Source organism: Haliotis rubra, unplaced genomic scaffold (genome assembly GCF_003918875.1).
Source record: "Haliotis rubra isolate DU_JTF1 unplaced genomic scaffold, ASM391887v1 Scf418, whole genome shotgun sequence".
Lineage (NCBI taxonomy): Eukaryota > Metazoa > Mollusca > Gastropoda > Lepetellida > Haliotidae > Haliotis > Haliotis rubra.
The window spans coordinates 835001-856544 of NW_025767100.1; the positions used below are offsets into that span (position 1 = coordinate 835001).

At 41.6% G+C, this 21544-nt stretch overlaps 2 protein-coding genes across 3 annotated transcripts in view; both read left to right on the forward strand.

The window, feature by feature from the left end:
* LOC124288440 (peroxidasin-like) overlaps nucleotides 1-7888 on the forward strand; it is a 13890-nt gene extending 6002 nt beyond the window's left edge. For both annotated transcript variants that reach the window (XM_046724957.1, XM_046724958.1), the window contains exons 3-9: nucleotides 91-212; nucleotides 1141-1320; nucleotides 2653-2713; nucleotides 3728-3822; nucleotides 4183-4284; nucleotides 6583-6678; nucleotides 7059-7888. In XM_046724957.1, the coding sequence (XP_046580913.1) occupies nucleotides 91-212; nucleotides 1141-1320; nucleotides 2653-2713; nucleotides 3728-3822; nucleotides 4183-4284; nucleotides 6583-6678; nucleotides 7059-7792 (1390 nt within the window). In that variant the 3' untranslated portion in view covers nucleotides 7793-7888. The remainder of the gene's footprint in view (nucleotides 1-90; nucleotides 213-1140; nucleotides 1321-2652; nucleotides 2714-3727; nucleotides 3823-4182; nucleotides 4285-6582; nucleotides 6679-7058) is intronic.
* Nucleotides 7889-9686: 1798 nt separating this feature from the next.
* Nucleotides 9687-12622, forward strand: LOC124288422 (peroxidase-like). Its single transcript, XM_046724940.1, has 3 exons — nucleotides 9687-9822; nucleotides 10872-10974; nucleotides 12538-12622. Exons 1-3 carry the CDS (start codon nucleotides 9687-9689, stop codon nucleotides 12620-12622), a joined length of 324 nt encoding a protein of 107 aa, XP_046580896.1.
* The last annotated feature ends 8922 nt before the right edge of the window (nucleotides 12623-21544 follow it).

A 21544-nucleotide genomic window follows, 5' to 3' on the forward strand; every position in this document is an offset into this window, starting at 1 on the left:
ACCCTCTTTCATGCATTTATTTATTGCAATCTGTATAATAATAACCGCTCCACATAGACTATGAAATGACTTCTTTGTTGTCTGTTTCAGGCAATGCTCTTCTAGGGACATATACCGCACAATGGACGCGGAGTGTAACAACCTCCGGCATCCCAACTGGGGGACTCCGATGAGGAAGCTGCTCCGAATTCTCAGTCCCCAATACGACGACGGTAATATGTGTTCCATATACTCAGGTCGGAATCGAGGCCCGAATGTTAACTAACATATCACTTCGTATATAATTAAATTGTTAAATGGCAAATGACTAATAAACATATTTCACTTTTTACAATCTCAGTCGCCAATGCAATGCATCAAATACGTTGCTGCTGATCTAAAAGCCCTGTACTGTGTGTCTTGAAAGAGTTTCGTTCTTGAATCGGGGATTTGGCTTGAAACTGGTGGTACTGACTGCAGGTCTGCGAACAGTGGACACAAGAAAGGCACCCATGAGACTGCCTTCTCTTTAAACTGTAGGCTTATGAGGATTGAAAATAAGCACAGGTTTTCCCTAAACTATAAGAAAGAACACTGAACACACAGACAAAAATAGAAACAACGAAGACAAAACCCACCTGAAACAGTGTAAATTGAAGTATATCATCTTCATAAGGACTGACATAAAAAGTAACTTAGGGACCGTTCATAATTTATGGTCAGGGTCGGGGTGGGGGGTGATGATTGATGATTATGGAGAAGCATGTACAATTTGAATGCCCCCTAAAATGTATGTACAAAGTCAATGACACCCTCCTCTCATACTTTTAAGCGTAAATCTTAATATGTACAAAATTGCTGGTAACCCCTAGTACGTGTGTACATAATTAATGACCCCAAAGCTCCCTCCAGGTGCCCCCTTTAAAAATCATCATTTCACCCGTCCAAAGCCATAAATTATGAACGGTCCCTTTGTGAAGAAATACCCGGACGCAAAGGCAGAGATTCCCGCCATAATAGTGAATAATCACTGTTTGACCAAACGCCTCTTTCGTCAGTATCTCTGTGAAGTCAAGGCATATCAGCGTATTATTGAACTTTTCATATACTCGAAACAAATAATATCAGATCTCCTATAAACCAAATGTCTCTGTGTTTCAGGCCTGGGCAGACCTCGCCATTACAGAGGTATGACGTCAGCCCTACCCAGTACCCGGGAGGTGAGCAGTGCCTGCCACCCCTCTGACAATACGGCCACCCGGGACCTGGAGTTCAGCAACATGGCCATGCAGTGGGGGCAGTTCCTGGACCACGACATCACCGGTACCCCGGAGGCCAATAGTGAGTACACCCAGGATCAGTAGCAAGTACACCCTGGGTCAATAGTGTGTACACCCAGGATCAGTAGCAAGTACACCTAGGGCCAATAGTGTGTACACCAAGGATCAGTAGCAAGTACACCCTGGGTCAATAATGAGTACACCTGGGGTCAGTAGCAAGTACACCCAGGGTCAGAAGTGAGTACACCTAGGGTCAATAGTGTGTACAGGATAAGTAGCAAGTACACAACCTAGGGCCAATAGTGTGTACACCCAATATCAGTAGCAAGTACACCCTGGGTCAATAATGAGTACACCCAGTGAGTACACCCAGGGTCAGTAGTACACCCAGGTTCAGTAGCAAGTACACCTAGGGTCAGGATCAGTGAGTACACCCAGGTTCAGTAGCAAGTACACCCCAGTAGGTCAATAATGTACACCCAGGATCAGTAGCAAGTACACCCAGGGTCAATAGTGAGTACACCCAGGATCAGTAGCAAGTACACCTAGTACACCCCTAGGGACCCAGGGTCAATAGTGATGTACACCCCAGGATCAGTAGCAAGTACACCCTGGGTCAATAGTGAGTACACCTGGGGTCAGTAGCAAGTACACCTAGGGTCAGTAGTGAGTACACCCAGGTTCAGTAGCAAGTACACCTAGGGCCAATAGTGTGTACACCCAGGATCAGTAGCAAGTACACCCAGGGTCAATAGTGAGTACACCCAGGGTCAGTAGCAAGTACACCAGGGTCAAAAGTGAGTACACCTGGGGTCAGTAGCAAAGTACACCTAGGGTCAGTAGTGAGTACACCCAGGATCAGTAGCAAGTACACCCAGGGTCAATGAGTACACCAGGATCAGTAGCAAGTACACCAGGATCAGTAGTGTATACCACCCAGGGTAGTACACCTAGGGTCTATGTGAGTACACCCAGGTTCAGTAGCAAGTACACCTAGGGTGTATACACCCAGGGAGTCAGTACAACCAGGTGTAGCAAAGTACACCCAGGGTCACCAGGTCAGTATACAAGTACACCAGGGTCAATAGTGAGTACATCTAGGATCGGTAGCAAGTGCACCTAGGGCCAATAGTGTATACACCCAGGATCACTAGTGTATACACCCTGGGTCAGTAGTGAGTACACCCAGGATCGGTAGCAAGTACACCCTGGGTCAGTAGTGAGTACACTCAGGATCGGTAGCAAGTACACCCTTGGTCAATAGGATACTAGAATATGGATCATATGCCTGTAAAATATAATGCTGAAAGTTTTGCAAATATTATTCACAGCTGTTTCTAAGAACATCATGCTTCCGATCACTCGTATAACCATAAGGACAAACCTGTTACAGAAACGAAAGACTGCTGCGCTGACCACCAGATGAATGCCACCCACCCGGACTACTATACAGGGTGAGTCGGCATGAATAACACCGGGCTCCTGAATGGCAAGAGAGTTCCCCAAACACCTTATCCGATATCCACTGAAACGTGAAAATATTGTACCACAAGAAGAAAACAAAAATATTTTGATCATTACACATGCTTTTTTAAAGAACGTATATGTATCGAAGGACGGTGTTCAGTGTGAGCGTGGAAAAGAACAGAATTTATTCAGATGTTCAGTTTAAAAACATTCACCACTTCCACTTCCGTACTTCGTGTACCTTCTGAATCAATACCTGCAATACAACGTTCTGGAACACCAATTGGTACAACGAGCTTGTTCAGATACATTTCGGATACTTTTAACTTCTTTGGATATGCAAGATCTGCTTTCAACTGGCATCAGTTATGATACGTTTCCCACTGTAACCTTGCTTGACGATGATGGGCTGTAGGAAGATCGAGCAGCTCGGAAAGGTCATCAGCAATGGCTCCCACAGGCTGCACGGCGTCTTCAATGTGCCCTCACACAGACCTGTGATGGCTACCGATGACCTTACTTGTAAACAGATAGTGTTTTGTCTTAACGGCCTTGTCAGGGATTTGTCTGTTTAGGACACCCGGAACGAAACCGATCACTATTCTGTAGACAAATCGCCGCTATGTTGACGAAGAAACTGAAAACCATCATTCATACCACTCAAAACAAGTTAAGGAACCCCACCATTGGCAGCCTGTGTGTTGCAATAACAACTATGGCAGATTAGATACAGTCATATGGAATAATGGCTGTTCTTTACCTTAATCTGGGCATTATATGTTTGAGTGAGTGATTTACAATTTGGCGTTTAGTCAGCATTATTTCAGGCAAACAGCGACGGAAGTATATGTTCACTGGGACAGTCTGTAGACACCCAATGTCCAACTCAAGCCTGGACTCTCGGTAGTGCTGGCATGGCTGTCTTACCAAGTGAATTTCTAAAGGGAATTTGTACCCACAGCACTGAACAATATAAAATATCTCTGGGTTATCTGTTTCAGGGGCGAGTGCTATCCAATCCATATCATGCCCAACGATCGACATTTTCGATATTCCTGTATGGAATTTCGAAGGTCAATGCCCGCTGAACAGTATGGTGAGTGCTGAAAATTATGTCGTTCTGAAAAACGGACCTCTGCTTCTGTCAGCATCATGAGTCCTGAAGACAAGTAGATAGACAGATGAGCCATACATTATACTAATTTTCAGTGATTCATTCATATCATTTTCACAGATATATTTCCCTTTTACACCAAACGAGGATAGTCAAGAAAGGGGATTCTTTTCTACAGACGTTCTATTAAATTAATCACTGTATGTTGCTCAGACCCACTTGTGTTGTTATGCTACACATTATATATAGGCTATATTTTCCCTTAAAATTCTTGACATATTTCTAAGACACGACGTGTCGTATCTCCAATACAGTGGGGTAAAGCTAAACTCTTTCTTTCAGAGAGGCGAGAACAGATGAACATCATTACGGCCTACATCGATGCTTCCCATATATACGGTTCCAGCGTGATGGAGATGACAGAGTCCAGAACATTCCAGGGAGGTAATTACTGACAGAGCTTCGTTGGTTTCTCTCAAATCTTTATATCCAATACTGTGAGGCCACGGGCCTGTAAGTACAAAAACACCTCATGGGTGCAGACATGAAATATAATGATAACAATGAAAGCATGTACACCATATACAATCTTAATATGACAAAATTGATTTCCTTTTTTTCGAATGCGTAAAACAAACATTTAGCAGTATTCATAGAGAATCTCACCCAAGTGTCTTCTGATATCAATTATATCAACACGAGTTGATAAAGTTACAAATATCCGAGGCTTGCCGAGGATATTTTAACTTTTATCAACGAGTGTTGATATATTTGATATCAGAAGACACGAGGGTGAGATTCTATTTATCATCCAAAATCACCCTTCATTAGTTTTCAATGAAAAATGTACATCTCTGAACACAGTACTGCCATTAGGCTTGCAGTGAAACGATGTCATAGCATTGTGACGTCATCAAGTTCATGACGTCATAGCATTGTCAGGGCATTGTACAAAATCTACTGTCAGAGCGATATCTCCTAGGAGATATCGTTTGATCTCACACAAGCAATATCTCCTGAGGAACACAGTTTTGGATGATAAAAGGAAATATCTACATAACAACGGATAAGATTTTCGTGTATTGGGAAAAATATAGAATTGCAACAACAGATATTTACGTCTTAATTCTAGGCTGGACAGATAAGTAAGAAGTGATATTCATTTTCAGTTACGTTTAAGTTACACATTTTGCATTTTCTTTGTTCCCGGGGAATGTTATAGTAACGGCCTCTTTCAATTTCTAAACTATGGGAACTTAACCTAAATCGTGATAAACAAGATCTATGTTTGAATACAGTAATATGTTTTAAATATGTTTCACAAGAAATAGTTAATTTTAAATTACAATACGTAAACATTTTAGGGCACTCAGATAAATCACTGTGCTAAACTTGCCGAAAATGATCTTTCAGTCGCTGAGAAAACACATTAACAAAATGTTTTTATCTCCGTAAGTATGTGATACTCAAACATCGCAAAAACCTATGTATGATATTTCTAACATCATACATACACCCCATATTGTAACATTTTCGAGGCAAACTGCATTCAGGTATGTTAATAAGACAAAACCAATATTTAATACATTTTAAAACAGCAGATAATTTAATAGAATATCTACCACAGTCGGCTAGTACTCTATTATTCGACGTTGATAACTTAACGTTTAAAAAACGTTTGCAAAATGTACTTTTCCAGTTCTATATTATTAAGCCCCCAAATTTCAGCCCCGTAGAGGAGAATTGGTGTTATTTTTGTATCGACAAAGTACAGATGAGGGGTGTGTTGTTTCAAAGGATGTACACAACTAAGAAGTAATGACACCATTTTTCTGGCTTGAAAAGAAATATCGTCAAACGCTTTCGACCACTGAAACCTATAACTAAAATACAGTCCAAGATAACAATATCCTGATATAACTTCCACTAGACTACCGTAATATAATCATTTTGTCGAACCGAGATAAACCACCTCCATTGGTATCTCTCATGTAGAGAGAGCGGAAGGTCGCGGGTTCGATCCCCGACCGCGTCATACCAAAAGACGTTAAAATATGGTACTTGTTGGTCCCTGCCTGGCGTTCGGCATTAATGGGTACAACAAGGACTGGTCGGCTCGGAGTCAGTATAATGTGTCTGAGTGGGGTATTCATGCTTCACTGCGGCATGGTATCTCAGTGGGCTAGCACTTTAAAACCAGCTTAAGTCTGGGCTAGTACAAGCATCCGCACATACACATACACACGCATGCACGTCGTCATATGAGCGAAATATTCTCAAGCGCGACGTTAAACCCAATTTCACCTCACCTCACCTCTCATGTAGAAATACTGTGTTCAAATACCGCACCATTCTCACTTGGACCAACCGTTTCTAAATAATATCTTTTTATATAATTCGTGTATTCATCTTAAGCATTTGCACGGTTTTGTATAACAATATATTCAAGCGAATAGAGCATTGCAGTTTGACCAAGCCTATTGAAGTAGTCTCTATTACATTTAATGACAGAGGTATACTTTGTTACCTTGTAAAATTCACTGCGCTCCTTAAATTCTGTATGAATTGGAATGTTGGTGGGTAGTTACTATTTCTAAAGTTGAAAAGAATTCGTTTTGATAAAATAATGCCAAGGTTTAAAGGAATGTTATTTTTCGATACATAGCCAAAAAAGAACATTTTCTTTGGATGATATCTTTTTGGTTTATACATATTCAGAGTTTGTGTGTTTCGCTGTTTCAGGTTTACTTAAGACGGGTGAGAACGACTTGTTGTTGAGAAATACCACCATCAAAAGGCCGTGCTTGAAGAGTGACTCCAACTCGTGCTTCTTCTCTGGTATGTGAACGGTTACAGTTACTACCGAGCTATACATCTTCTAGTTATTCAATACTGCTTGTACCGGATATTTTTCGAAATAATATTCATGTTAGAATTGGTCTTCAGCAAGCCATGCTTGTTGTAAATGGCGGCTGACGGGATCGATGCTTATGTTGTTGATCACTGGATTGTTTGGTCCAGACTCGATTATTTACAGACCACCGCCATATAGCTGAAATATTGCTGAGTGTGGCGTTAAACAACAAACCTACCAACTGCTACGAAGAAGTCTCTCGTTCTCTGAAGATAGGTCGCATCAGAACGAACTAAACACATTTCTTTGTATGAAATTTAATGCCCATAAAACAACAATCACTCACATATGTTTTGTTCCCCAGGTGACGTGAGAGTTAATGAATTCCCTCCACTAACGAGTCTACACACTGTGTTCCATCGAGAACACAACCGCATTGCCCGGAGTTTTGCTGTCATCAATCCGCACTGGGACGATGAAAGTCTCTTCCAAGAAACACGGAAGATTATTGCTGCTGCCATGCAGGTGATTTCCTACGAGGAGTACCTGCCGATTGTCCTGGGACGACGAGGAATGAGGAGATATGACTTGGACACTCCTTACCGATACAATCCAAATGTGAATCCGGAAATCATCAACAGTTTCGCGACTGCAGCGTATCGCTTCGGACATTCCATGATTGACAGAACTCATAAAACTCTCCGGAATCCCCGAGAAAAGATTGATCAGATGTTTTTCAGGCCAAGTTTCAACCTTAACCAGAACGGCAAGGGTATGGACTCTCTCATCGAGGGTATTATCCAGAGTCCTTGTCAGAAGTCCGACAGGTTCTTCACACTAGGAGTCACAGATCACCTCTTTCAAGATTTCCCAACAACTGGAATTAGCTTTGACTTGGCTGCCAGGAATATTCAGAGGGGACGAGATCACGGCCTCCCCCCATATGTAGCTTTCCATAACTTTGCAAGCCGCTATTACCCGGAACTCACAAGGGGTCCCTTCCTCCGAAATCCGGACCCAAACAGTCCAATGTTTGTCAACATGGGGAAGTGTCGAAACCAAATTCTGACTACCTTACTCATCTTGGCAACGCGATGAATCGCCGTCGTCCTTTCTCGCCTGTCCAGAGAGCTTCGACCTACAGACCAGTGTTCACAGCCCCGGCACGCCGTCCACTGGGCTTTGGCTATAGGGTTAGAGGCAAAAGAGCTGTTACTGCCGGACCCCCACGGGCAACCCTCTCTTATCAGTGTTTGAGAACTTACAAGTAAGTTTCGTGTAATATGCGTCTGTTGTCGTAGCCTTGATTGACGAGAGTGACTGTGCGCATGCGTGTGGTTGTGTTGACCAATAGTGGTGAGCAGGTTATACTGCTTGTTGTGTTGTCAAGTAAAGTGAAATCGTATGTCCATTGTCAACATTACCATCATTAGAAATCATAACTATAACCATCAGTTCCTTACAGAAACACCGCCGTTTAATATCTATTTTTGTTCATTATCACCACGGGGCGGCGGGATAGCCTCATGGTTAAAGCGCACCAACCTTTTCTCTCGTCATGCTGAAGATCCAGGTTCCATTCCCCATAGGGCACCAACCTGTATTTCATCACCAGCTGTAAACCAACCTTATTTCATCACCAGCTGCACCAACCTTATTTCATCACCAGCTGCACCAACCTTATTTCATCACCAGCTGCACCAACCTTATTTCATCACCAGCTGCACCAACCTTATTTCATCACCAGCTGCACCAACCTTATTTCATCACCAGCTGCACCAACCTTATTTCATCACCAGCTGCACCAACCTTATTTCATCACCAGCTGCACCAACCTTATTTCATCACCAGCTGCAGCATAACCTTTACCATCATCACCGTCAGTATCATCAGAATTGTCACCGTCACCATCACCAATGCCATAAATCAACTGGGACAAACAATATCGTTGTACACCTTAGAGTTACAACCTCATTCTGAGTGACATATGAATCAGAGTACATTATACAAAGCGATCCCTGCACCAAGGATGTCGTCTAAGGTTACTTTGTACAACGGCACCCATGGTCTTTGTCTATGGCAATCGTAACTTCCATACGTTCACGTCGACTTACGAATGACGTTACTTTGGTTACTTTGACAACGGCACCCATGGTCTTTATCTAGGAATATATATACGTTCACGCAGACTTACGAATGACGTAGCTCTAAGGTTACTTTGTACAACGGCACCCATGGTCTTTATCTAGGAATATATATACGTTCACGCAGACTTACGAATGACGTAGCTCTAAGGTTACTTTGTACAACGGCACCCATGGTCTTTGTCTAGGAATATATATACGTTCACGTCGACTTACGAATGACGTAGCTCTAAGGTTACTTTGACAACGGCACCCGTGGTCTTTGTCTAGGAATATATATACGTTCACGTAGACTTACGAATGACGTAGCTCTAAGGTTACTTTGTACAACGGCACCCGTGGTCTTTGTCTAGGAATATATATACGTTCACGTAGACTTACGAATGACGTAGCTCTAAGGTTACTTTGACAACGGCACCCATGGTCTTTGTCTAGGAATATATATACGTTCACGTAGACTTACGAATGACGTAGCTCTAAGGTTACTTTGACAACGGCACCCATGGTCTTTGTCTAGGAATATATATACGTTCACGTAGACTTACGAATGACGTAGCTCTAAGGTTACTTTGACAACGGCACCCATGGTTTTGTCTAGGAATATATTTACGTTCACGTAGACTTACGAATGACGTAGCTCTAAGGTTACTTTGTACAACGGCACCCACGGCCTTTGTCTAAGACAGTCGTAACTTCTATACGTTCGCATAGACCTACGAATGACGAAGCTCTAAGATGGCGTTGTTAAACAGATCTCAGATCGCGTTCCCTTGGCCACCAGCATACTCTACCATACCACATCTGTTTGAAGGAACCGTTACGAAGACGTGGACCTGTTTGTGGGCGGCATGAGCGAGAAGCCGGTAGATGGCGGCATGGTCGGACCGACGTTCGCAGCGATCATAGGGCGCCAGTTTAAGAACCTGCGACACTCCGACAGATTCTGGTATGAGACGCCGGATGAAAGAATTGGTTTCACACCAGGTAAGTCTCATCCTGCTCACACTGTACATCGATATAGATCACAGAGATCGATAATCGTTAACTGAATATCGATCGATTGTCGATAAATATCGGATAAGTAACTTTGAGCAAAAATGCCCGAAAAATTCTGAAAGAAAAGAATACAATTCACACCACTGGTGAGAGGTGACATGTTGATGCATGGGTTTCTAAAAAACAGCATCCTTATCAGAATTTAGAAGCAGCCTGTGAATAAATACCTAATTGTGTGTATTGCATGAATAGATATAAAACTTCATTCTATCACAAACGTTTTATGTACGATATTACCGATGACACTATTTTTGTGGTGGGGCCGATAATCATTAATAATTGTTCCAATCGACGATATTTCCGATTATCGATTATCGATCTTTTTTATCCAGCCCTAACATGTACATACATGCTGATGGCCCTTACCTTACCTAGATGAACAGGCTGGAGATCGTGTTGAAGGTTGACTGGCAGGATGGAGATACACCACTGTTTTGTGACTTGCCTGTTATCATTTTAATGCAAATGATATCGCTAAAGAACGATGGGTTAAATATACTCATCAAAGTAAGAAACGCACAACCATGTTCTTGGTTACATATAATGCACCTCTGAACACTTGATGCTTGGTGCACTGAAAAATGGACAGCAGTAGACATAATGGATAGCGATCAAGACACTAAATAGAAATGACGCCGCTAAGGTTATGAGATCTCTATAGCAGTTGGGGTGGTGGGCCTAGGCACAAGGTATGACGCCCATTTCTGGTGTCGCCCGCCGTGATACCGCTTGAATATTGCTAAAAGCGGAGTAAAACAAAACTCACTCACCCAATAGCCGTGTGAACCTTTGACACCAAGAACAACCTGGCACCTCCTTCCTATTGACGTATTGGGAGTACGGATCATACGTTTGGGAATGTTACCCCACAGAGCCGTAGTTGCTGCATAGTGAGGCTGTCGTCAGTATGGGAAAAACGTGTCCACGAGGTTTACTACTTATGCTGGGAGAATGTACCTTATAATTCTGTGTTTCAGCACAAATAAACGAGCTGAAGAAAATCACCCTGTCAAGGATTCTCTGTGACAACACCCATATCCCACACATCCAGAAGGATGTTTTCAAAGTTCCAAGTCAATGGTAAGTCCACGCTGGATGACCATATGTTTCTTCATGTATGACCCAGTACAGTTTCATCGCTGGGCGTCCGATGCAGTAACAACTTACGCTTTGCAGCATATAATTTTGTATTATGTCGGTACCATTTTCTTTTCGTCCTTCTTATATGTACGATTAAGAAAGTGTTGATTGTTATGTGACGTGCTTTTAAAAATAACATAAATCCATCAGTGTTAAAATGATAAATGTAATTGAATTCACACTCTGAAGGTAAACATTAAATGCATAAGTGAACTACCCACATTTCAAATTCGCCGATCGGTCTCCCGCTTAGGAATTGAACTCGGACCTTTCCTTTACCCACAAATTTCGCTCTGTCAATAGGGCCAACATGCAGTAAAATATAATTTCAAAGGATAAATATTTTATGGCCTCTTCATGAATAATTATACGTATCAAAAATACCAAACCGAAAAGCCGTTTACCCTCTGGGTGGGGGTTAGCGGAAGCAATATATTACTAGTGACATATGCTGGTTGTACAACAGAATAATGATCGATCTACAAACTATGAATTAGGTTTGACGAACGGTCAAGTAAGTTTATTTCTGTATGTTTAGTACATGTTCGGTGTTTGTAAGACACGCCGGCGCTTTGGAGAGGACATTTTAAATATTGGTTACAATACGATTGACTGACAAGATTATTTCCGCATCTATAAGATAAGATAGGAAGTCATGCATCTTTGTGTATCAGAATGAAAGTACATGTAGCCTGATATTTCCTCTACAGACAGTGGTAGTTCGTCAATAAAATTATATAAAGGCAGTTAGGCCGTAGCTGACACAATCTGCTCACGAGGTACAAACACTAAATCCGACAGAACCTCACAATCCTATAATCATGCAAAATGAACTCATCTTGTCGGGACTACATTGAAATGAAAATGAAAAATTGTTTCCTTAATTAAAGCGTAACGTTTCCTGTACCACCATATATTCTAACACACAAGTTCATTCAGATAATGTCACGCCTCGGGGCGCTTTCTAAAGTTACTTCAGTTAATGAGACAATGGATTTATAAATACGATTATATGACAGACCCGTTATTACCTTCGGGCGTATCTGTGCAAGATACGTTTACTTCTTGATGTGTGATTATAGAATACCGAAACAAACTCAGCACATACCATGATTGGTTGGTCAGAGGAATTAGGGCTGTGTTGACCACCGCGTTAAACAGTGCGGAGTTTTACTGATGACCTCGAGCTATGTCACCATTCTGACTTAGATCTGGCACCGGTAGATCAGACATGATCAGTCATGAACACCTGGCGTCATCGCTAACTTTCAATGACCCATTCATACACATCCACACACACACTCACACACACACACACGCACGCACGCACGCGCACTATTGTCAGCAGATTATCAATGCTGAATATACACTGGAATCTTCCCTATGAAGAATCACTGCTTCATGTTTGTCCATGTAAACTAAAGTAAAGTATATCAGGACGTTACGATCTGTAAAACTTTTACCATAACATGTAGTGATAACTGTATTTGGTTGTAATTCCAGGAACCGTGTTCTGGACTGCCGGTCTGCTGCCATTCCCGTCCTGAATCTGAGCCTGTGGAAGGAGAACGTCTTCGTGGTGTCGTGAGGAATATTGTGCAATGTTGTTTGTTGGTTGATACAGAGGTCAAGTGGTGGATAATAAAATATATTTACAAACAATGTCTTGTTAAATGTATGCTACAGCAGATACAGTTCATATACTGCAACCTGAAAATTAGAACAAGAGACAGATTTAAACATCCTCCTCCACAATAAATGCACCAAATGGACTTCAGAAGCTGTTACTGAGGCCTGAGTGTGCAGGTTGGATTACGAAACATAAATAATCTTTTAACATATAAATAAGAGAGTATCTGCATTTACTGTTGTGATTATTATCGGTGAATGCTATAATTATTTCAACATACTCAGCCACATGTTATGGAAATGTGTAATGCAAAATGTGATGTTTATTTGTGAAACGGTAAAGTGCACACAGGATATAATGTTCAATGTAAGCTTAAAAAATGTAACATGGACGGATATGGAATAAATAAACTGACTGACTGACTGAGTTTGGTTTTACGCCGCTTGTAGCAATATTCCAGCAACATCACGGCGGGGGACACCAGAAATGGGCTTCACACATTGTACCCATGTGGGGATTCGAACCCGGGTCTTCGGCGTGACGAGCCAACGCTTTTAACCACTAGGCTACCCCACCGCCTCGGAATAAATAAAACACTGTAAAATGAACGTATGTAGCCGCCATGTGAATAATTGACAGATTTCTTAGACCATTGCATCCATTTGGACGTTTAACTTCCATCCATACATTTATAAAAACGTATTAGATTCCACCCCAATCCTGACGTCATATCAGGTATGACGTCACTGCATTCCAGAATCCTACATCTGTGAGAGCTCATGAAGAACAGAAACTATTGCTGAAAATGACAGAGGAGATCCATTCCCAGATCACCGATCGATTGCTGTGGGAGGGATTTCTTTTTTTTAAAATGACCACAGTAAAACACAAAAGTATTTAGAAATTACCAGAACATATGTTCAATACTTGGAATGAATCCTGGGTTAGCCTCGCAAATGTTTCTGTTATTTCATCTGGAACCCACCAAGCATGCTAGGTAGACTTTGTACAGAGACTAACGTTTCACACCTCAAATGAGCATGAAACACTGGTGAAATACAAGAATGAAGCTCTCCAAGATGGTGACAAATGTTTTTGATTTTCAACCATCCAAAGTTCTTTCCATTTCCCATATATCAGATGGGCCATGGAGCGCATTATACCAAAGCATACAGTTCATGAATGGCCATTTGTCAAAACATGTACATGTAAAATCATGAATGACAATCTTCGTGTCTGTGCGATTTGACATGGAGGTGAAAGAGCCCTTGGCCTGGATTTCACAGTTGCTCCTGGTGAAACATAGACAGCCTTGTCTTCTGGTCCTGGGTGTTCTGCTTCTAAAGTGAGGATTTGTCTGTTAATGGATGTCCGCCATAAGTAGTAAGATCAAGGTAAACAATACGTGTCAAATGTTGCAAGACTTCTGTTTATTCGGAAATTGCAATAGTTGGAGTAGCGTCAATGGTTGGCCAGGGGAGGTTGAATTGAACATGATATACTGAACAGCATCGTTGACCCTCAGATGTTCCTTATCTAAGAGTGATAGCAAATATAGTCTCCCGAAAAAGAAACGCATATAGGAATTTCAACTGTATTTTAATGTTTATTATGAAACATCTTGTAGGCTTTATGAGTCAATGAAATATAGCGAAATTGCACACTGGGAATGCAGACTTATCCGTCTTTGGCACCAACTCGAGGAAAGTCAGTTTGAGTGTCACATGGAGACGTGTGGTGGCGCTGAAGTCAATACCTCGTGTGACCACCGTGGGCATCCAGAACTGCACGGCATCGCCCCGGCATCGAACGAATAAGTTTCAGAATCTCGTGTTGCCCAATCGCAGCCCACTGCCTGTAGTGCCTGTGCGAGTTGCTGAAGTGTCTGGGGCTGAGGGTTACGGCGTCGCACCCGTCTGTCCAGGGCATCCCACAGATGTTCGACCGGGTTTAAGTCCGGTGATCTTGATGGCCAGGGGAGCATATTGATGTTGTGGTTCTGGAGGAAGTCTCTAGTGTGACGTGCTGTGTGGGGCCTGGCATTGTCCTGTTGAAACAACTCCCTCTGGCGATCAATGATTGGAAGGAGGTGTGGGCGTAGGATTTCGTCACAGTACCGTTGAGCTGTCAGGTTGCCCTGGATCATCACCAAATCACTTCTCCTACGGCAGGTGATCGCTCCCCACATCATAACACTGTCCCGGCCGAATCTGTCCACCTGGGGAACGCAAGCGTCGGCGAAACGTTCACTTCGACGTCTGTACACCCGCATTCTTCCATCGCGTCGTTCCAATAGAAATCATGATTCATCACTGAACCAGAATCTACGCCAATTCGGTAGGTTCCAGGCCTGAACGTTGGTGCACCGTTGAACTCGATGTCGACGATGTTTTTGTCGAAGCACAGGGCCAAAATAAGGTCTTCTGGCACGTAAACCAGCCTCTCTCAACCTGTTCCTGACGGTCTGTGCAGAAAGCCTCCTCAATCCGGGTATTTGTCGAGCGGTACTGGTCGCCGTAGCTGTTCGATGACGCAGGTGATGTACCCGGATGTAGTGATCCTGCGCCGCAGTGGTCGCTCGAGGTCGCCCACTATGAGGAGCATCTGCTACCGAATTCTGCCGGCGATATCTCTCCCAGAGCCGTGAAATGGTGCTTTGGTGAACATTCATGCGTCGGGCAACTGCACGTTGAGACTGGCCAGCTTCAAACAAACCAATGGCGATATGACGGTTGGCTTCACTTAGACGTGGCATTTTGCGTTCGTCAACAATATTCCAAATACAGTGAATAATCGACAGACAGCGATCAACCTTTTATACCCATCATTGAGACTATCTGATCCCCAACTTTCACGTGCATTGCATATGAATTTTGTATTCTGTGACACTACACGCCGAAACTGAAAATCATGCTGTTAAATACGGGTATTTTTACGGATGGTGAGTTTTGTTGTGATGTTTCAAAACATAAACACCATAGGACTCATAAACAGAGCAAAACCTTTTGTAAAATGAATCACGTTTTATTTCATTGCTACATGAAACTGCTATTTTCATGATGCGTTTCTTTTTTGGGAGAGTATACTTAATCCAGTTCTTTTCCTGACACTGGACTCCGGATAAGCAGCTTGTGTTTGGCACCATGGTGTATGTGTACATTCAATAAGAATATCTGTTTGATGAAGGTGAAATTTAAAGATTTGGTCTTGACTCTGTTGTATAAGTAGGAAAATGAAATATGTTTGTACCAGTTTCAAATAAGTTCAAAGAAGTCGCCAAACTAACATTAGAATCAATGGAATCAAAGTTTGTGTTACACAAAAGTTGAGTAGGTTTCACATTTCCAGAAATTAGTGTCGGGGACATTCAGATTTAACCAAATTGAGAGTTGACCTCAAACATACCCGATTGTTTAACGTTGTCTAATGTTGCACAACTTAATCATACGACTTTTTCCTGCTGTCAACAAGTCCCCGTCATTGTGTGAGTGACTGCAGTATATAGACAAAACCACCGGAGAATGCCCCAGGTGACTGTGAAGTTCAAAGGCTGACTACTCCAGTTAACTAAGTCATCGCTTGGGGATGGTCTGGTATTATTTCAACTCAGATAAGCCTACCATGACCTTACATGTTACATTCGGTTCATCGGTACACGCTAGTATTAGATATGTACATGTCAGCGAAAGTTTAATCTGGTGAATAACTAAGAGAAAATAATCCCCCTGCTCATCACAACCGATTGTTTTCGACTTAACGAAACATTATCAAAACAGCAGTCATTAAGGATACCGGGCACGATGATCTGCAGAGAATCTGACCTCCAATTCCCAAATAATCACCAAAACATATACACATGAGCATTAATTAAGCACCATCTGAATTTCAGGGCACAGGCTTATCCGACGAAATAGTTTCCGTTAAAGGCAAATAGTGATTAACATAATATGACCTCATCACTGAAACTCAGTCGTGATCCCAGATGTTTACACAATTACCAACTCACATATATAGCAACAGTTGTACCAGTAAAACAACTAAAGGACCCTTCATAATTTATGGCTTTTTTTTGTGTGTGTGCGTGTGTGTGTGATATCATGATTTTAATGGAGAAGCATGTACAATGTGAAAGACCCCCTAAAATTTATGTACAAAATAAGTGACCCCCCTGCATGTCATGTACAAAATCGATTACCCTCCCTCCCCTTCCCATAATTTCTAAGCATAATTTTAAACATATTTTTATGTACAAAATTGATGACCCCCTAGCTCCCCAGAACAAAATGGGCGACCCCCACAACATACCATCAACACACCACACACACACCCCAGCCATAAATTATGAACGGTCCCTAAATTAATTTATTTTGAATCTTTAATATACATTGGAGTCAAATCATACTTGGAATCTTAATCATGCCTCGTAAAATAATTAAAAAAACCAATGTTTACATTAATATACATAAACACAGCAATGTATCTCCATCCTTGCTAGCCACTCCATAGTGTAATATGGTGAGAGTACAGTTCGATCTTTAGTGGTTTAAATCAAACTAGCAGATTTTTCAGAAAACACCTTCTGTCATGACTGATTTTCAGTGATGTATTTCATATGTTACTTACATATAGGGCTGTTTTGCCCTTTTGACCATGTGAGTCTGTTTCTGCGGATAGTCAACACTGGGTTTCTTTTAGCATAGACGATGGATGATGGATGGATGGATGGATGGATGATGGATGGATGGATGGATGGATGATGGATGGGCGGGTGATGGATGGATGATGGATGGATGGATGGATGGATGGATGGATGGATGGATGGATGATGGATGGATGGATGGATGGATGGATGGATGGATGGATGGATGGATGGATGGATGGATGGATGGACGGATGGATGGATGGATGGATGGATGATGGATGGATGGATGGATGATGGATGGGCGGGTGATGGATGGATGATGGATGGATGGATGGATGGATGGATGGATGATGGATGGATGGATGGATGGATGGATGGATGGATGGATGGATGGATGGATGGATGGACGGATGGATGTTGGATGGATGGATGGATGGATGATGGATGGATGGATGGATGGATGATGGATGGGATGGATGATGGATGGATGGATGGATGGATGGATGGATGGATGGATGGAAGGATGGATGATGGATGGATGGATGGATGGATGGATGGATGATGGATGGATGGATGGATGGATGGATGGATGGATGGATGGATGGATGGATGGATGATGGATGGATGATGGATGAAGGATGATGGATGGATGGATGGATGGATGGATGGATGGATGGATGGATGGATGGATGGATGGATGGATGGATGATGGATGGATGGATGGATGGATGGATGGATGGATGGATGATGGATGGATGGATGGATGGATGACGGATGGGCGGTTGGTGGATGGATGGATGATGGAAGGATGGAAGGATGGATGGATGGAAGGATGGAAGGATGGAAGGATGGATGATGGATGGATGGATGACGGATGGGCGGGTGATGGATGGATGGATGATGGAAGGATGGAAGGATGGATGATGGATGGATGGATGGTTGAATGGATGGATGGATGACGGATGGATGAATGGATGGATGATGGATGGGCGGTTGGTGGATGGATGACGGATGGATGAATGGATGGGTGATGGATGGGTGGATGGATGGATGGATGGATGGATGGGTGATGGATGGATGGATGGGCGGGTCGTGGATGGGTGGTTGGATGGATGGATACAATTTTGCTCACATATTGCATGGAATAATATCGCTGTAATATTGTCTCCTAGCCTCGGAGTTCGCTTTTAACTCTATAAATCCGGACACGGGAAACACGTGATCTCTTTCTAATCCGCACCGAATAACCTATCAATCAATGGTTGGTCGATACCCGAGGATATGACTTCAAGGAGAGAGCCTATGCCTTATCCTGATTCAGCAGGGAGCGGGTCAGGGTGAGTATTTTTTTTCTTCTAAAACTCCTTTAATACAGAGAGATCTCAGATCGTTAGTTCTGTTAAGTTATTCTTCTACATCTGCCGTCTTTGGAACAATTCCTGAATGTGAAAGGTCTTATCACTTGATTCCATGAGACAAGATTGTTTTGTTTTAACGGTTTGTAATTGCGGGTTTTTTTCATTTGTTTGAAAATGTAGCTAGAACTTTGCATAATATTATTTTGCCATCATTAATAACACAAGCATACTGAAAACAAGGAAAGCGGCGCCTAAACGAGGCTAATTTGCTCTTCTATCTCTCAGTTTCAAAGACTGAAACGAAAACGAGCTGAGACAGAGGCTTTTTATCTGGGTGTCACTGTTAGAGATAACTGTCCTCCAAATTACAGGCTTCATCGCACAGCAAGCCAAAGGTATAGTGGTAAAGTTTCGTGGCAAGTAAACTCACAACAACTTCACCGATCTGAATACTTCAGGGCATACTTCATCACAAATGTACGAAAGTCTGAGTGTGCCACTTTTGTATCATAGATTTATAATATGAACTGAAATTTGATGTTGTTTAAATTATTTCATTTTTTGGTACATTGTGAGCTTTATTTTATAAAATATTTTTTATTTTATAAAATATTTTATTTTATATCCTCTTTGAGGATGAACATGGTTTATGGATTGACAACATCTTTAAATGTATTAGATGCGACGTTTCCTTGTAGATGCTAACACCGTTATCAAATCAATTGATCATGACAAACTCGAAATTGCAAGAAAATAATGAAAATATAGATTTTTTTGGTTTTTAAAATATACTAGATATTCCTAATGCTGCCATTTTTGTTGCATAATTAGTTTTTTCAGCGAAATTGATAGTGTTTGAGAGTATTGCATCCTTACTTCAAGTCAATTTAGAAACTTGAAATTTCGAGTATTTTCTCGTTGCTTCGAGTATTTTCTCGTCAACAACGAAGAGAGTTCTATGGCTATACAGCCTCTATATTATGAGTCACGTTTCAGTGTAGCTACTAACACCGTTATCAAGAAAGTGAGTTAGTAGCTACACCGAAACGTCGCTCACATCAATGTTAAAGAAGTTGTATATCCATAGAACTCTCCTCGTTGTTCACCATCTTGTAACTGCCACTCAAAGAAGCTATTTTGTCGTCATTTCAAATATTTTCTTGAAATTTCAATTAATTTGTCGTTACTTCAAGTTTCTTTAAAAATTTCGAAATGTCAAGGTTTTGAAAGAAACCTGAATGAACGAGAAAATACTCGAATCGACGAGAAATCAATCGAAGTAACGAGAAATCAATCGAAGTAACGAGAAAATACTCGAAGCAACGAGAGAAGGACTGATATAACGAGAAAATACTAGAAGCAACGAGAGAATGACTGATATAACGGGAAAATACTAGAACGGGAAAATACTCCCAAGCATCGACTAAATAATAAGCAACGTGAAATGCCACTGAAAACGAATGTTGCTACGAAAGTGGCAACATTAGATTTTCGTAATAACGAGAAAATAATAAAAATACTAAAACAAATCGAAGCAAGGAGAAAAATATCAAATTTCGTAAAATAACAGGAAGGCGAATTCCAGTTAAATCCCAGCCAAAAGCAAGGCGTGTTGTAAAGTGTGTGGCCATCACAGCTGAACACAGGCTGGGGTGCGCTATAATATCAGGAACCGACATTGAACAATAAATAATTTCGACATGACTCAAAACGTTGTTGGTGACGCGAGCAGTGTGCCAGGGAAACATGTCTTTACCATGGTCAGTATGGGGGCGGATAGTGTCATGGCGTGGGGAGGGGGCACACATGGCAGGGGAACTGGTTTGGAAATTATCAATTGAAATTTGACTAGCGAACGACATGTCTACACAATTTTGCGTCCTGTCGCTGTTCCACTCGCCCGAGTTATCCACATAAATATACTCTTTTAAAAAGTAGGGAACGTCATTTTGTTTTTTACGATTGGAAAAATTGGGAGATATGTCGGAGTCAATCAATGTTGATAGGATAATAGTGAATGTTTTGCGAATTCATCACCATTTGCACTCTTTGTTTGTGCAGTAATCGCTCTTGAAAGATGATTGATGTATGACGTGAAACTTGCATGTGTACGATTTTCATTTTCAAAAAAAAAAAAATAATCCGTCTCGAAACAAAAATTAACAACTGTGTGATGCAAGATTATTGTCAAGTTTAATGATCTACAGTGATTTATCGACCTTCTTGAAAACCGTTAAAATCAAGAATGACACCCTATGCACGTGTATGGGGCTACTGTGTTGTGCACGTGCGTTGTATTTAGGGGTAGTGATACCGAGAAATGGTGGTGCGTTCATAAGATGTCTGTCTTTGAAAAGTGTGTTAACGCTTATACTTCCTATCCAAGTTGAAAGTTCAGGTTACCAAACTTTTTTAAAGAATGTATTTGATAACGAGAAGGCATGAAGTATTGGTGCAGAAAGTGTACGCCATGAACTCACCTGAACTCTATTTCGCTCAAGGCCATATGCATAGCATAAAGAGGCGTTAACAGAGGCCAATACAATACACTATGGCGACGATATTTCTAATTTATATCAAAACTGAGCGAAATTTGATCAGTCAAGCGTTTGAAGTTTGAAATAAATAAGTAATTTTGGATACAGATGGCCTATGAGTATAATATTTTGGTAGTAATGTCTTAAATCATTAAAATATTGATTTGTATATAATTGTCTCCCTCTTCTACCAAAATATCACTCGCACAAGAGCTCCACAGATTTTGATGCGATCTGTGTAAAAAATACAATGGTATAGAATACAAGAGAATTTTTTTTCTTTTTCTGCAGTTATCCTAGCCCAGAAGCATAACATTGTTTGTGTACAAATCAATAGAAAGAG

Coding starts and splice junctions, on each gene's coding strand:
- LOC124288422 (XM_046724940.1), top strand. CDS start 9,687: ATGAGCGAGAAGCCGGTAGATGGCGGCATGGTCGGACCGACGTTCGCA. Junction 9,823..10,871: donor AAGAATTGGTTTCACACCAG/GTAAGTCTCATC, acceptor TCTGTGTTTCAG/CACAAATAAACGAGCTGAAG. Junction 10,975..12,537: donor TTCAAAGTTCCAAGTCAATG/GTAAGTCCACGC, acceptor TTGTAATTCCAG/GAACCGTGTTCTGGACTGCC.